General features: G+C 41.6%; 1 protein-coding gene across 1 annotated transcript in view; it reads right to left on the bottom strand.

Annotated features, from left to right (window-relative positions):
* Window positions 1-12,259: 12,259 nt before the first annotated feature.
* The window catches only part of LRRN1 (leucine rich repeat neuronal 1), a 29,964-nt gene continuing 25,121 nt past the window's right edge, over window positions 12,260-17,102 (bottom strand). The window contains exon 2 of the mRNA XM_081184110.1: window positions 12,260-15,552. Within this exon, the coding sequence (XP_081040236.1) occupies window positions 13,215-15,365 (2,151 nt within the window). The 5' untranslated portion in view covers window positions 15,366-15,552 and the 3' untranslated portion in view covers window positions 12,260-13,214. The remainder of the gene's footprint in view (window positions 15,553-17,102) is intronic.

Here is a 17,102-nt window from a genome sequence, read left to right as displayed (position 1 = left end):
TAGCTAAATTATTGCACTCCATCCTTCTTCCCCTTCCTTTCTTTTCCTTTTTGTATATTAAAGGCTTACCTTATCTGGCAGATTCATCTGAGTTGCTCCTCTTACACTTCATCCTTTCTTCTCCTCTTGCCAAATAAATTGTTGTTGTAGTCCATTCAGTTCAGTTGCTCAGTGGTTTTTCTTTACAACCTCCATAGACTAGGAGCACCAAACACTATTTGGGGGCACTGGCATTTACCCTTCTACATCTCTCCACAGCTTGAATACTGGTCCCATAGTTCCCCTACAAGGGTAGCTTAATGTAAGGAATTGGGGTTACAGTTCTATTCAACTGGTCTATCTCCCTCTCTTAAAATTGTATTTTGAGAAAACTACATAGATGACAGGCAATTCAACAGACTTCATCAGTTATAGCAGAATGGCATTTTTCTTCCTTTGAATGTCTGACAGACTTGGAAAAGGGATTTCCAAGATTTATCTTCTGAGTTAATTGTTAACGGCTTATTCAGTCTTGAACTTCTGGCAATTATTGCTTTTTCTCACAGAAGAGAAGTTATGAACAATTGGAAAGGTGGCCCAAAATATTTGAAAAAAAGAGATTATGATTAATGATTTCTTTTGATCTATTTTCTTCTCGCTAGGATATTAAAGGAAAAAGGAAATGAGGAAAATCATTTCTTGTGAAGTGATGACTTAGAAATCTTGCCTTTTGTTCTTTGAAAAACTATTTCTTGCAGGGCCTCGAGCCTTGAGCATATTTGCACCTCCAAAACAAAAGTAGGCAATGGTTTTAAGTGGTTCAATTTGAGAGAGAAATCCCACCTATGCACCTCTGGGGCCATGGACAATTAAGCTCGAGGGAGAAAGAAGATATCGTCAGATTTAAAATGTGATCTGGAATTTAGCAAATAATTTTCAGACTTCCCATTCAAGATGAGGATAATTTGGGGAAAATGATGGTATGAGCCAGTGCGAAGCTTGCTGGTATAGTGGTCTGAGTTCAGTTGTGAAGGAAGGTTTGCAGAATGGCTGAAGAATGCAGTAGCTATTAGACCTTTACATTACAGTGGTACCTCAGGTTAAGTACTTAATTCGTTCCAGAGGTCCGTTCTTAACCTGAAATTATTCTTAACCTGAAACATCACTTTAGCTAAAGGGGCCTCCTGCTGCTGCCGCACCGCCAGAGCACGATTTCTGTTCTCACCCTGAAGCAAAGTTATTAACCTGAGGAACTACTTCCAGGTTAGCGGAGTCTGTAACCTGAAGCGTATGTAACCTGAGGTACCACTGTACATTTGTTTTCACCCTATAGAGAACCCTCCCAGCCTCTTTTTCCAGCCCTCAGACTCTCCTCTGGTCACATTTCTCCCTAGCCTACTGGCCCTGCTTCACATGCTCTTCAGAGCCTTTGGCCTGGCTGGAATGTGTCCTTGAACTGGGATGAATGCCTCCAGCTTGCCCAGATAGAGGGGTGTCCATAAAAAGGCCTCATCCTTAGAATAGGTATGGGGAACCTGTGGCCCTTCAGATGTTGCCGGACTGCAACTCCCATCATCCATGGTGGACATGCTGGCTGGGACAGATGGGAGTTGAAGTCTTGCAACATATGGAGGGTAAGTTTCCCATGCCTGTTCTAAGGATATGGTCTGTCCATGGTAAAACAATCAATTTTTGTTGTTGTTGTTTTTTTAGGGGGGGGGTTGAGGATGTTTTTAAAAACAAAATATCAATACATCCACAGCTGGATACTGTGGATTTCAGCCTGTTCCTTCAGTTAGATCCACTCAGAGGTTAAGCATGCAGGGTTTGTTCAGTAAATGGTTTGGACCATTTTATCAAAACATCCTGCGTCAGAAGCCAGGCCAGGCCAGGCCATTTCAGGGCAAAAGGCTGCAACATATGACACAGCAGGCCCAGCAAAATGTGCTAGTTGGGACACGGATTAAAGCAATTATTGATGTAAGAATAGGGGTTTCTAAAATCACACCAAATGCCTCTATTGTTATCTGTGAAATGATGGAGGATACGGATCTGGTGCTGATAAAATTTACATTTCTGACAGCAAATGTAATTCTCTTTTGCTTCTATATCGTATTTCCGTTTTCCATACACATTGGCCATTCTCTAGGCATATGGTACACGAACCTGTGTGGGTAATATCCGTTATCTCCATTCCAACAATGTATAGCTGAGGGCAGTACTGACCGAAGTCTGCTTTATCTTCCCTGAGTTGTTAGCGGAAATTAAACGTTGCTTTCCAATAAAGTTATGGCTTCCCTTGAGGAGTGTCTCAGATTGCATCGGAAGCTATTGGAAATATGGCCAGTGCTGCGCTGCAGAGTAAACTGCAGCTCGGGGTGTAAAATGAAGGGCTATCGAAGTGCAGACTTTTAATGCTCTTAAGTTATAGGTTGGAGCATTAGGCTATAAAGACGGGAAGGCATTTGAGCTCTTGAGAAATAGTCATTTAAATGGGGGAAGTTGGTCGGCAACCCGAACACAAGTAAAGAAGAATGCCAGTTTTCAATTTTTTAACACTCACATTATTACCACTGGTATTGGCAGTATTATTTATTGAGCAGAATTAGCATTATTCACTGTGCTCTAATTTTATTAACAGCTGCCTGGAGCGCCCTTTAGGTTCCATCTCCCTCATCTCTCAGAATCAACATCAGCTCTTTGGGCAGCTCAATAGTGGTTAAATGATATATTCTTTATAGGTGGATTAATCTAAGTACTGTTGTCGATACTGACTGCACAGTACACAAGAAACTTGGTAGATGGAATGGCACCATTTCAAGTTAAAATTAATAGGAAAAGCAAGAAAGCGGAAAGATTTGTCTATAAATATATGTACCCTTGGATCAGGGCCAGGTCACATGATCAGAAGTGTAGCCAGATGCTTCCCATTCTCTTTACTCGCCCAGATCACACACTTATAATGCATCATGGGAATAATTGGCAAGGAGTGCAAATCAGTTTGTCATGTCACCACTCGTTTGGAATGATGGGCTGCAAAATTGAAAAATAATAATACACTCATGACAGAATAGGCAATCCACTTGCCAGAGGAACTGAGCAGCATGATGGACGGTGAAAGCATGCAAGCTATGCGCAAAATTAGTTATGTGAACTGTCCTGTTAGGAAAAGAAAAATAAAGTTAGGCAGACAATAGTGTTGCAAAGCCATTATGGAAAGAAAAATTTGGAGTAGTTAACAATGGAGGGCTGAGGAGGGACATATAGGAACATTGTGGATAATATGGGCTCTTTCTGTGACTATCACTAGATATCCACATTATTATTTTTACCAAGAATCTAACTTAGTGCAGGAAGCTGCCACAAATCAACTGAATTCTAGGATGGGACAGCTAAACTTGTAGGAAACATCAACTTCAAATGGAGTTAGATGATGGACCACGTTACACCACCACATGTAGAAGTCAGCTTTTTCTTGCTCTGTGTGGAAGCTGTCATCAAATGGCAAACTGTTCACACACTGTGGGTTAAAGGCACCTAATTACATGGATGTTGCTGAACTACAACTCTTACCAACCCCAGCAAGTATGGCCAATGGTGAACTATAGTTCAGAAACAACTGGTGGGCCAAAGGTTCTGCACACCTGCCTTAGCCCACACTCCTCAGTGGCTCTGCTCCACACTGTCCCCGAGTGCTTTTGCCTGGTCGGAATGCATCCTTGAACTGTGAAAATGCTTCTTGTTTGCCTGGATGGAGATCTGATGTTTGCACAGTTGGAATGTAGCTTGTGGTACAAAGGTAACAAACATTGCTCCACTTTCGCCACTTGCCTACCCACCGGATAACGTGGTCCTCTGCCTGAAAACATCTTCCATCTCTGCTCTAGCACTTTCATATAGATGAAGGGCTGAATCAGGCTTGTGCCCATGTATACGTTCAGAGGAAAGTGTAGCCCACAGGGATACAAGCTCTGTTAGTTTTCTCAGCACAGACTAAAAGTAAAGGGACCCCTGACCATTAGGTCCAGTCGTGACCAACTCTGGGGTTGCGGCGCTCATCTCGCTTTATTGGCCGAGGGAGCCGGCGTACAGCTTCCGGGTCATGTGGCCAGCATGACTAAGCCGCTTCTGGCGAACCAGAGCTGCACACGGAAACACCGTTTACCTTCCCACTGGAGTGGTACCTATTTACCTACTTACACTGTGTGCTTTCGGACTGCTAGGTTGGCAGGAGCAGGGACCAAGCAACGGAAGCTCACCCCGTCGCGGGGATTCGAACCGCCGACATTCTGATTGGCAAGTCCTAGGCTCTGTGGTTTAACCCACAGCGCCACCCGCATCCCTTGTCAGCACAGACTACAGTACTGCAAAAGGCCAGACACTACTGTCACTCTATGTATACTGAACACATGGAGGTTTCCCATGTGGTCAGTAAGCACAGTCCTGTTCTCTCCTCACCTGATCAGCAATGAGACTAGGTAATCTGAAAATGATTTTGACTGTACATCAGATGAGCATGGAAGGCCTCACAAACATACAATTAATGCTATTTTTGCATTGAGACTATATCTTTGCTTATTGGGTAGTGAACGAGAAGGTGGCAGATTTAGGCAGTAACAGAAAGTGGCTTATTGCATTATCTCTTGTACACACACAGTTCTATATGAAGCAGCCTCAATCTTCAAAAGTTACTTCTACAGCTGCTTTTCTGCTCAGCATTCAACCGCCAGTTTCGATAACCGTGTGTTGAAGTTCATTACTTTTACAGATGGGAAGGAAAACCAGGCTTTTAATTGGGCATCACAATAAATGGACAAAATTGCATTGGGCCTCATCTTATTCAGTGTGTCAAATTACATTGCACAGGAAAAACTAGAGTGGCATTAAGGGAGATAGCTTTCATTTACTCATGGCAGAAAAAGAAGTCAGCAAGATAGATTATAGTGAAGGTTGAAATTAAAATTCCACTTGCTGAGTTGCTTGTGCTTGATCTGAATCATACTGACATAATCATCAGTGGCCCTGGTCTCCAAGGGAGAGCTCTTGCAAAAAGAGGAAGGAAGTTGTTGAAGGATTAGAAGGGAAACAATCCAAAACAAAATATAAATAAGTCATTAACAAGAATCTTTTTGTGCCTTGTGCTGTCCTGCTGAGCTGCCGAACTGGGAGTTTCAGAGCTGTGCTTGGGTTTTTGGGTTTGTTTGTTTTATCAAAGCCTTTAGAAGCAAGGCAAGTTATTCTACATGTGCTTAAAGTAGGGTTGCCATATTTCACAAAGTAAAAACCAGGACACCCCCAAAGTTGTTGAGCCCAAAAACCGCCCCAAAATGCAATTTTTCGATTTACTTGCCTAAAAGCACCGCCTGGAACTTTCTGGTTCACACTGTGGAAAGTTTGAAACTTGAAAATTTTGATTGGTATTAAAGCGATTTATGAAAACCAGAAAGCTAAGTTAATAATTAACAATGAATAACTGAAGAATTCCAAATTGAAAGAGGCACCAGACAAGGATGTCCTCTATCCCCACTTTTGTTCACTGTGACGCTGGAAACACTCCTAATAGCGATAAGAAAGGACCCAAAAATTAAGAGGATTAGTCTAGGAGGTAACAGACAACATAAAGTTAAAGCATTTGCAGACGATGTACCGTAATTATTACTACAGAAAATCCAGAAGAAAGTATACAAGAAGCCTTAAAGAAATTGACTGAGTACGGAGGAGTATCGGGCTTCAAGTTAAATAAAGAAAAATCTTAAATTATTAATGAAAATATGGGGGTAAAGGAATAGGAAGAATTGGAAAGCGTAACAGGCCTTAAAATCACCACGAAAGCTAAGTATTTGGGGATCTGGATTACAAATAAAAATACCAATTTGTACAAGGATAATTATGTGAAGAAGTGGAAAGAAAGAAAAGGATATCTAAATAAATGGAATAATAAGAACTTGTCTTTATGGGGTAGGATATCCTTGATAAAAATGTCAATTCCCCCAAAAATGCTCTTTCTTTTCCAGACGATCCCAATAATTATTGGGACAAAATGTTTTAAAGGCTGGCAAAAGGATCTTTCTAATTTTATTTGGCAGGGTAAGAAGCCAAAAGTCATCAAAGTACTGATGGAGCCCGGAGAAAGCGGCAGGTTCATGGTCCCAGACCTCAAGCTGTATTTTGAGGCGGCATGCATGATGTGGCTGAAAGATTGGATGTTACTGACAGATACAGAAATCCTAGACCTGGAGGACTGGGACAAAGTTTTTGGGTGGCATGGCTACCTGGGTCATGATAAAATAAAACACATAGAGGCTTTACTAATCATTTGGTGAGAAAGGCCCTATTCAAAGTTTGGGAAAGAAACAAAACAATAGTAACAGCCAAAACTCTCTGGTGGCTATCGCCTATAGAGTCATCAGCCATGCATAGAAATAATATAAAAGACAGTTGGCTAACATAGGGAACTTGTAGAAGAGATAAAGGACTGCCCGACAGTGAAGAAGTTTGAAGAATTAAAAGAGAGGGGGGTGAATTGGTTAGAATAGTTCCAATTAAAAACAGTATTTGAGAAGGATAATAAACTTAAGGGGTTTGATAAAAAAATATTGGTATGGGAAAAGGAAATCAAATACAACAACCAACAGACTCTCTCAAAAATATATAAATTGTTACAATTTTATCCTATTAAAAAATGGGAACAAGATCTGGGCCACTCAATTGAATATAATGAATGGGGAAGACTGTGGACAAAAAATATAAATTTCACAGCATGTTACCTAATAAGAGAGAACTATATGAAAATGCATCATAGGTGGTACCTGGCGCCAAAAAGGCTGGCAAAAATGAATAAAACATAGATAAAATAGCAGTTAGGATTTTTTTTAACCGATAAGGGATAGGATAAAACATCTGGATAAAATACAGGATTAGACACGAATAGTGGATGGATAAAAAACTGATAAAATAAGAACTAAAAACAAACAAGGACACGCAGTTAAAACAACTGTGAGAGAAAAGAACTAAAAAAATTGTAGTTAAAACAACTATAAGAGGCTGCAGAGTAAAAGCCTCTTAAATAGAGGACACTCACATTAAAAACTGCTGTGCAGATATGGTTAAAACAGACAGTTAAAACGAAGTACAACACTAAATTTAGCAGCAATGTACAACTATAAACTGACCCAGGGAGTTGACTCAGAATAAAACATATAATAATAAGTGCTGGAGATGTAAGAAACAAAAACAAACTTTCTACCATATATGGTGGACATGCCCCGAAACTGGGAAATTTTGGAGCATGATTCATGAAGAAGTAAAAGAAAATACTAAGAATATCATATAGTAAAAGGTCAGAGGCATTCCTTTTGGGAATTTTAAACGATATTGCAAAAGACAAAACTAAATTTTTCTTATACGTGACGTATGCAGCAAGAATCCTGGTGACTAAGTATTGGAAAGGGAATCAGTTACCCACTAAGTGAGAATGGTTATATTTAGAATTAGCCAAATTGACAGATTTAATAAGACAAAAACCAAAAAGTGAAGTGAAAAAGGAATGGGAGTACCTAAACGAATACCTTAAAAGCCAAGGTTCGAGGACAGAAATCTGGCTGAGTCTGGAATAACCTTGTGAAGTGAAAGGATAAGAAAGAGATTTATATCTAGATGCTAGGATTGAGATAAGGAAAACAGGAAGATACAATGAGAGGTAAAGGAGGTGTTGTGGGATTGGTGGAAGTCAATGTTTGTTTTCCTTTTTAGTTATTAATTTGTAAGATTTGGATTTGTTTTTCATATGCTTGCTTTTGTGTATTGTTATTTTTCATTTTATTTTTGTAGTGGTGTGGAAAATACTAATAAAATCTACTATTAAAAAAAAGCACCCTCTTTCGGATATTCCCCCCTGGACGTCAATTCCACCTTTGAAATCCTGGTAATGTCTGTAAAAATCCAGACGTATGGCAGCCCTAGCTTAAAGGCACTCTCTTGTAATTATTAATCCACATGGTTTAGACATGAGAACATAAGAGCCAACTGGCACAAGCCAATGACCCATCTAATTCAGCATGATAGTCTCACAGTAAGGGACCAATTCGGATGGTCCGCCCCCGCCACTAAATGGATCCAAATGGTTTCCAGAGAGTGGTAGGGGATGCTTTATCCCATGTTGATGGCCTTTCAGCCGATTCCCTGGTGGCCCACTGGAATGTGGAGTTAACCAGGGCTATTGACTGGCTCCGAAGCGCCCTCTCCGATTGCATGGAGCCCGGACAGCCCTGTGGTTTTCCACGGATCTGAGGGCAATGAAACAATCGTTGAGACGGCTAGAGCGCCGGTGGCGGATGACCCATTCCGAATCTGACCGGAGACAGGTTAGAGCTCAATGTCGAGCCTACCAAGTGGCGATAGCGACGGCGAAGAACACTTTCTTCGCCGCCTCTATTGCATCTGCAGAAAACAGCAGCAGGAGACTTTTTCAGGTGGTTCACAATTTAGCGGAACCACCTGCGACATCTGGGCCCAGTATGGGCCACATGATCTCCTGCAATGATTTTGCAAAGTTTTTTGCAGATAAAATCGCTCAGATTCGGGAAGAAGTAGACTCCACCGTGGGAGCAGGGCCGGGGCGGGAGAGTGCTAGAGTCCTGTCTAGTCAAGTTGCGTGGGATCAATTCCAACCTGTTACCTCAGAGGATGTGGACAGGCTGCTTGGATGAGTGAAGCCAACCACCTGTCTCCTGGATCCTTGCCCATCCTGGCTTATAAAAGCTAGCCGGGAAGGACTGGGCGATGGGCTTTGTGGGGTGGTGAATGCTTCCCTCCGTGAGGGAGCCTTCCCAGACCCGCTGAAAGAGGCGGTTATTAAACCGCTTCTTAAAAAACCATCTTTAGATTCAGCCACGATGGCCAATTATCGCCCAGTCTCAAATCTTCCATTCTTGGGCAAGGTGATTGAGCGAGTGGTTGCTGAACAACTCCAGGCACGTCTGGAAGGAGCGGACCATTTGGATCCCTTCCGGTCGGGATTCAGGCCTCATCATGGGACTGAAACTGCCTTGGTCGCACTGGTTGATGATCTCCGGCGGGCTAGGGACAAAGGTGAGAGCTGTTTCCTAGTTCTGCTGGATCTCTCAGCGACGTTTGATACCATCGACCATAACATTCTTCTGGACCGTCTTGAGGGGCTGGGAGCTGGGGGCACTGTTATACAGTGGTTCCGCTCCTTCCTCCTGGGCCGTGTTCAGAAAGTGGTGGGGGGGGATGAGTGTTCAGACCCCTGGGCTCTCACTTGTGGGGTGCCTCAGGGTTCTGTCCTCTCCCCCATGCTTTTCAACATTTACATGCAGCCACTGGGAGAGATCATCAGGAGGTTTGGGCTGGGTGTTCATCAGTATGCGGATGATACCCAGCTCTACCTCTCTTTTAAATCAGAACCAGTGAAGGCGGTGAAGGTCCTGTGTGGGTGTCTGGAGGCGGTTGGAGGATGGATGGCGGCTAACAGATTGAGGTTGAATCCTGACAAGACAGAAGTACTGTTTTGGGGGGACAGGAGGCGGGCGGGTGTGGAGGATTCCCTGGTCCTGAATGGGGTAACTGTGCCCCTGAAGGACCAGGTGCGCAGCCTGGGAGTCATTTTGGACTCACAGCTGTCCATGGAGGCACAGGTCAAATCTGTATCCAGGGCAGCTGTTTACCAGCTCCATCTGGTACGTAGGCTGAGACCCTATCTGCCTGCAGACTGCCTCGCCAGAGTGGTGCATGCTCTGGTTATCTCCCGCTTGGACTACTGCAATGCGCTCTACGTGGGGCTACCTTTGAAGGTGACCTGGAAACTACAACTAATCCAGAATGCGGCAGCTAGACTGGTGACTGGGAGCGGCCGCCAAGACCATATAACACCAGTCTTGAAAGACCTACATTGGCTCCCATTACGTTTCTGAGCACAATTCAAAGTGTTGGTGCTGACCTTTAAAGCCCTAAACGGCCTCGGTCCAGTATACCTGAAGGAGCGTCTCCACCCCCATCGTTCTGCCCGGACACTGAGGTCCAGCTCTGAGGGCCTTCTGGCGGTTCCCTCATTGCGAGAAGCCAAGTTACAGGGAACCAGGCAGAGGGCCTTCTCGGTAGTGGTGCCCGCCCTGTGGAACGTCCTCCCATCAGATGTCAAAGTGATAAACAACTACCTGACATTCAGAAGACATCTGAAGGCAGCCCTGTTCAGGGAAGTTTTTAATATGTTACATTTTAGTGTGTTTTTCATCTTTGTTGGAAGCCGCCCAGAGTGGCTGGGGAAACCCAGCCAGATGGGCGGGGTACAAATAATAAATTATTATTATTATTATTATTATTATTATTATTATTATTATTATTATTATTATTATTACAGTAGCCACTCAAATGCCTATGGGAAGCCCCAAAGCAACAGCACTACCCCAACTCCTGCAGTTTCCAGCCATTGGTATTCAGGAGCACATGCCCTCCAACAGTGAAGGTAATCAATAAGGTTGGTAGCCATCTGGATTTATCTAATCCTCTTCTAAAGCCATCCAAGTTGATCACCACCACTACTGCATGTGGGAGTAAATTTCATAGTTTAACTATGTGAAGAAGTACTTTCTTTCGTCTGCCTCAAATCTTCCATCATTGAGTTTCATTGAATGGCCACACAGTTTAGTATTGTTATGAATTTGTGGTGTTAAAACTGGGACCAGATCCGTGTGTCTTAAGACACTTCTAAATCCCCGGAACTAGTAAGTGTTAGAATTTAAGGCTTCTAATTCTGGGAAATGGCCAGACCACTATAATCCCTGGTTCTAGCAAAGTGTTAGAATCCAATCAAGCCTTGGGCTGTTAAATGGAGTGATAGACTCAAGTTCAGCAAGTGTTAACAGCTAATTAAACCAAGCTAGCCTCCTGGCTGATGAGCCATTAAAAAGCCAAAGCATCAAAGAGCTCGTGAGAGACAGCAAATGGGTGGATAAAGCCAGATCTTAAGAGTAGAGAGTTGGAAGCAATCCGAGCTGGAATCTTAGGTTAGGAAGGAGTTATGTGACTGGGAAAAGAAAAGCAGTGGGCAGAGCATGGTGTCTCATGTCTGTCTGGATCCAAGGCTACACCCATGGCTGAAGCAAGACTTTCTTGGAGTGTTAATGACATGAACCCCTCCATTGTAGGCTCAGGTTGTACAGGGTTAGTCCTTTAAAAGAGGCCCCGTGGATACAGAGTACACATGTTCCACAGGGTCTCTTTTAAAAGACTCACCCTGTATATATGGGTGAATAGATTCAGGTAGGTAGCCATGTTGGTCTGACGCAGTTGACATATATATAAAAATTGTCCAGTAGCACCTTAGAGACCAACTAAGTTTGTTCTTGGTATAAGCTTTCGTGTATCTGAAGAAGTGTGCATGCACACCAAACCTTATACCAGGAACAAACTTAGTTGGTCTCTAAGGTGCTACTGAAATTTTTTAAATATTTTTAAAATATATTTCATATGTGTGAATAGTTAGACCTTAAGAGGGGTATGAGGGTATGGCAGTGGTGGTCTTGCACAGAAGTTTTATGCATAGTACCTACAACAGTACGAGGGGGGTAGGCAAGAATTAAGAGCTTTTGGTGTTTAAAATCACACCTACTGTTTCACTCTCAATATATGAAAGCACACTATCTCTATCTATTGAACTAATTTCCTTTTGTTGTAAAGGCAGTTGCACCTGCACTCTTAATCTCTCTCTTTGACAAGCTGACTAAAATGTTCAAAGCCCTAATTCTTTGGATTTTGTGCCTTCAAATCATGTTTTCATGTAACTAGAATAGGAGAGACAGAAAAAGGGGGAAAGCTTTCAGCATCATCTGCTGAATATCCTGATATATCAAATCAATGTTGCACATAACCTCTGGTTTCTTGTTCACATCAGAAATAACTCTTTATGTAAGAGCAAAATACAAGCTTCTAGCTAAAGCTTCCCTTTAGCGCAGAGTTATTGGTATATCAACATTTTAGGAGAAGAATAACTTCTGTTACTGCAGGAGAGCAATGGAGGAAAATTTGGATCACATCTAAATGTATACATGTTGTATTGTCCTACAGACAAATCCTAAGCCCATTTAAACCTGCCTTCCTTCTCTTAATGAAAGATACCATTTGTTCCAGTTGGAATGTAGTTCATACACTACAGAAAGGAAAACACTAAACACGCTTTTGATGTGACTGTAACATAACAAGTTGTGCATTCAACATACAAAGTTTTTTTCTTCCAATGAAATACCCATCCATAGATTGTTGGTTTGGTTGTTTTTTGTTTGTTTAATATATAAACCAACTGTGACTAAAACTCACATTTGATAAAATAGATTTTTTAGGAAAAAAATGAAATCTAATTTGACTCAGAGACCCACAATTTTATATAAGATTGGATATATTTTATGTCAAAACATAATCACCCATTAAAGCTGGTGATGCAACTAAAAAGATACATTATTGCAATTGTTCTAGAAAAAAATGAACAGAACAAAAACTATAATTTATTATACTTCTGTCTTCATTCTATGCCAGGTGTTGGTGGATTACACAGAAAAAAATTAAGTTTTCTTTAAAAGTTTCTACTAAATATAATAAAAGAGCAATTAACATTTAGTTTGTTACATTGAAAAAGTGTACACACTTAATTGCTTTGTTAGCTTTACCTAAGTCTCTTCAGCTATAAAAAAAGAAAGAAAACCTGTTGTTCATAGTCAAAAAACATTCAAATCAGTTGATACAACATTACAGTACAGCCAACTAACATTGTTCAAAATCTTGTCATTTTATCTCAAGTAAAAGAGTCCTTAGACCAGATTATGACAAAGCTGGTTTAATGTATTTTCAAGTTGGTTGAGTTAAGATTTTGCAGGACACTGTACTTTCTGTTGATGGCTTCAGAAGAAAGGGGTCATGCGACTTGTAAATCAAAGGGCAATCCCAGCCTTCCATTCCCCACCCAGCATTCGTTAGAACAGCATTGTTAAATTAAGCAGAACTAAAAAAAAATTGGAAGCTAAGTGAAGCTGCCATTTGTTTGTGTCAAAACAATTGCGATACGCTATACTAAAAACATTTTGAAATATCCACCTGTCCTCACCACTCTGCCACAAAACCAGCAAAGTCAAAAAAATACAAAAGTCTTCAAACTTGTCACTTTTGCAGAATAAAGCAAAAAAGTCTTTGTGCTCCTTACTACCAGAAGCAAAATACCATCTGAGTTACCACATATAATAGCTTCTGGACGTGTCCACTTGAGTTGGCTTGGTTTCTGCAGTGCCCTCCTTGTCCTTTTCACTGTCACCTTCCCAGAGGTTAATAAGTGGGGGATAGAGTTCATTCAGAGGGATGGAGGAGGTCTTTTGCATATACTTTTTCAGTGAATGGTGGTAGTTTTTCCTCTTAAACCTCTTAGCAACATAGACAGAAACAGAAGCAAGACTAATAACAGCAAACATGGATCCCATGACTGCAGCCAGAGCTGTGCTTGTTTCTTGGTCAGTAATCTCAAGGGAAAATGCTGCATTTTTTGTTGTAACGTTAACACAGGACTTTTGAGTTTGCTGATGGATGTTAGATACAGTGAGACAGACTTCGTAATCTGTGGAAGGTTGCAAGTGTGTGAGGTTGTATTCATGCACATCCACCGGGACCCTAGCAGTATAGGTAATGTGAGGATTATCAATCTTCATTGTAGCGGATGACCATTTCAAGTTGGACGTCATTACGTTAGAGTTAACCTTCCAAGACACCAAGATTGAGTGAGATTCTGCTTGTTTGACATATATTTTCAGAACTTGAGTACCGTCCAGCAGTGTTCCATTCACTCTAATTGTAGCTACTCTTGTATCTGCTCCTTCTATGTTTTGAGCCACACATGTGTACCTCCCTGAATCCTCGGTCTGAATATTTGATATTTCCAGAGTCCCTTCACTGCTAAGCTTGTATTTGTCCGAAAGGGTTTCAGCAGTTATTTTATTCCCAAGTGGAGTTACCCAATAAATTTCAGGTTCTGGCTCTGCCATAGCCCGACAATCCAAGAAGACAGTCATGCCGATGTCCAAATTCAAATGATTTGGAAATGTGTCATGAGAAATCATTGGAAGACATTGCTCACTGGAATCCTGTATTAACACCTCCTTGACTTGCTGCCCTCTGTATTCTGGTGGCATAGCACAGAACATTGATAAGGGCTCCATGAAACGGATATTAGTCTTGTTTGAATTTATCCAGTGGATGACACAGTCACACCTGAGGGGATTACTGTGAATGCTGATCTCACGCAAGTTTGGCAGGGATTCCACTGTTTTTTGGTAGACTGCATTCAAGGCATTATTGTTAAGCATCAGGCTTTCCAGAGCAGGAACATCCCGAAATGCTAAACGATGTATATAAGATAACTTTGGGTTGTTTGTTGCTTCAAGCTTGGTAAGTTCAGGAAGATTGTCTAGTGCATACCTGTCAACAGAGACCAGCTCTCCCATATTGTTGATTCCAAGTTCTTTCAACCGAAGCATGTTTTTGAAGTCTCCTTCTTGGATTTTGTGGATTGGGTTTTTGTTAAGATCCAAAAATTTTAAATTTGGAACTTTCTCAAGTGCAAGCTGAGGAACTTTAACTAATCTGTTGTCATAAAAAGAGAGACTTTCAAGACTATCCAAGCCTACTAGAGCATTTCCAGGGATGTCAGTCAGGTACATACCAGCCAGAACCAGACTTCTTAAATTTGAGAGTGGCTTGAAATTCATATCTAATATCCCAATGACAGGATTTTCCCCAATCATCAGAATTTCCAAGTTGGGTGTAGAATCAAACCAGCGACTGTCAATAACTTTTAATTTGTTGGAATTAAGATGAAGTCTTAAAAGGTTCTTCAAGCCTGAGAATGCATTTGCAGAAATGGTACTGATTTGGTTATGGTTTATATAAAGTTCTTGAAGATTGCACAGATCCTGTAAGCAGTAATCTGTCATCTCCGTGATCTGATTCTCCTCCAGATGTAAAGTAGTGAGCTGAGTAAGATTTGACAGCCCCACATCTTTTATACTAGTAAAATTATTCTGTGAAAAATCCAGTTCTGTTAAATTGAAAAGCTGTTGGAGCTCATCAGTGGTCTTGGCAATGTTGTTGCTTTGCAAGAGAAGAACTTGAGTATCACTGGAAAGATTACTGGGGATTTTTGTTAAACGAAGATCGTTGCAGTCAACTGTTGTAGCTTCTCTATAGGTCGACTGGGGTGTAAACCACGGCCTTATCTCACAGACGCACAATTGTGGACATTCATTATTCGGTATGGAAGATGCACTAAATTGATTTACGAGTAATCCCAGAACCAAATGGCAAACCCTTAATGTAAAATTAATCCCAGCCATAGCGGTTTCCTAGTAGGTTCTTCTGGTTTACTACTTGCAAGTACTAGTAGATCAAATGCTTAGGCATTCAAAAGATGGAAGATGTTCTTGTTATTTTCTTGTGAACAGTTAGCGATGCGATGTCTCTTCACCAAGCCTAGTTCTTTCACTCTACGGAAGCTATGTTCCTCGATATATTGGGATACATCTGAAAAGAAACAAACAGATATGAAATGCATGCCATGTATTTCCTAAATTAAAGCCTTCTGTCTTCTGGAGACTTTATTTTCAGTACACTATCATTAGAGCTTTTCTATATGCAGCCAATGTTGATTTAATGAACTTCTAAAAATGCCTGACTATTACAAATGTTCAAAATTGCCATTCAAATATTCCGAGGTTTGCTCTTAATCATAAACAGAACAGACAACATTTGGATTGGAGTTCAATGTCGTAAAATATTTCCCCAACAATGGTATTTCACTGGTGTCTCTCCCCACACCGATTCTGGTCCTTTTTGACTTTGTTTACTCATGTAAACAGAACTGCTTCTAACTGCATAGGGTGACAATTTGGAGTAGTCTCCAGTGACATGATTGGGGAAAGGGGTTGTAATTCAGTAACATCAGAGCATCTGCCTTGCATGCTAAAGTTCCCAGGTTCAACTCTCAGCATCTCCAGGTAGGGCTGGGAGAGAACCCTGCCTGAAACCCTGAAGGGCCACTGCCAGTCAGTGCAGACTATATGGACCAATGGTCTGACTTACTATGAGCAGCTTCCTGTGCTAATGTTGTGCTTGCTTGAGCGGCCAGATGTTAACTTATGGAGATGCATCAGATATATAACAACATGGAAGTTTCTATGGAGCTACTGGACCATGGATAAAGGAACCTCTGGTCCTCCAGCTGTTGCGGGACTTTAACTCTTCACCTTCCCAGCCAGCAAAGCCAGTAGTCAGGGGTGATGCGAGTTGCAGTCTGACAATATCTGGAGGGCCAGAGTTTGCCCATCCCTCTACTAGTCCATAGTTATATATTTCCAATCCATGAACACACACACAGTTAATAAATACTGTACAAATGAGGGATGCCCACTGACAAGATTTCCTCCCGACCCAATTCAGAGCATTAGAAAACAGTCTGCCTTGGTCCTAGTGCTTCATAGGTTGCTCAATTCAGCTTAGGGCCCATATCTCCATTTCCCTGCCTATTCATTCCGGGAAATCAAAAGACGGCAATAACTTTGTCAGGAGTGGATAACATTTACAGAAGTATTATTCCTCCACAGTGGATAAAGCCAGCCCAGTTATGGGCAAATAGGTCCAGGACCCTGTTTATGCTAAGGACCTTTAAATGTGAATGATATTATCTATAACTTCTTTATTTTTAGGTAGAAATGGATAGATTTTGCAGCCACTCACATCTTCAGAGGGAATGAATCCTGCAAAATTTCAGCTGGAGTGGTTTTCCCATTGCAGTTTTGTGTTGGTTAAAAAAAAAGGAATCACTTGACCTCCCCATACATTTTGTGGGCAATTGGTCTCAAAACTTCAGACATGAGAGATGTGCCCCCTGGGTAAGGAACTGCAGGCAAGTAAGTCTAATGCGGTTTGTGCTAGGCACCTTCAAAGCCGATTTTGGGGAGGATTCATTTTCTGGGTGAAATCATTTGCTCTGAATACATGCCTGACATATCAATCACATCTGATTTTCCCTCTGCTTTCTCCCCAACTTTGCTGCTTGCTGTGACTTCCCAACA

This window comes from Podarcis bocagei (genome assembly GCF_964188305.1).
Source record: "Podarcis bocagei genome assembly, chromosome: 2".
Classification (NCBI taxonomy): domain Eukaryota; kingdom Metazoa; phylum Chordata; class Lepidosauria; order Squamata; family Lacertidae; genus Podarcis; species Podarcis bocagei.
Note: the sequence above shows the minus strand (reverse complement) of the source record. Positions and strands in the feature narration are given on the sequence as shown.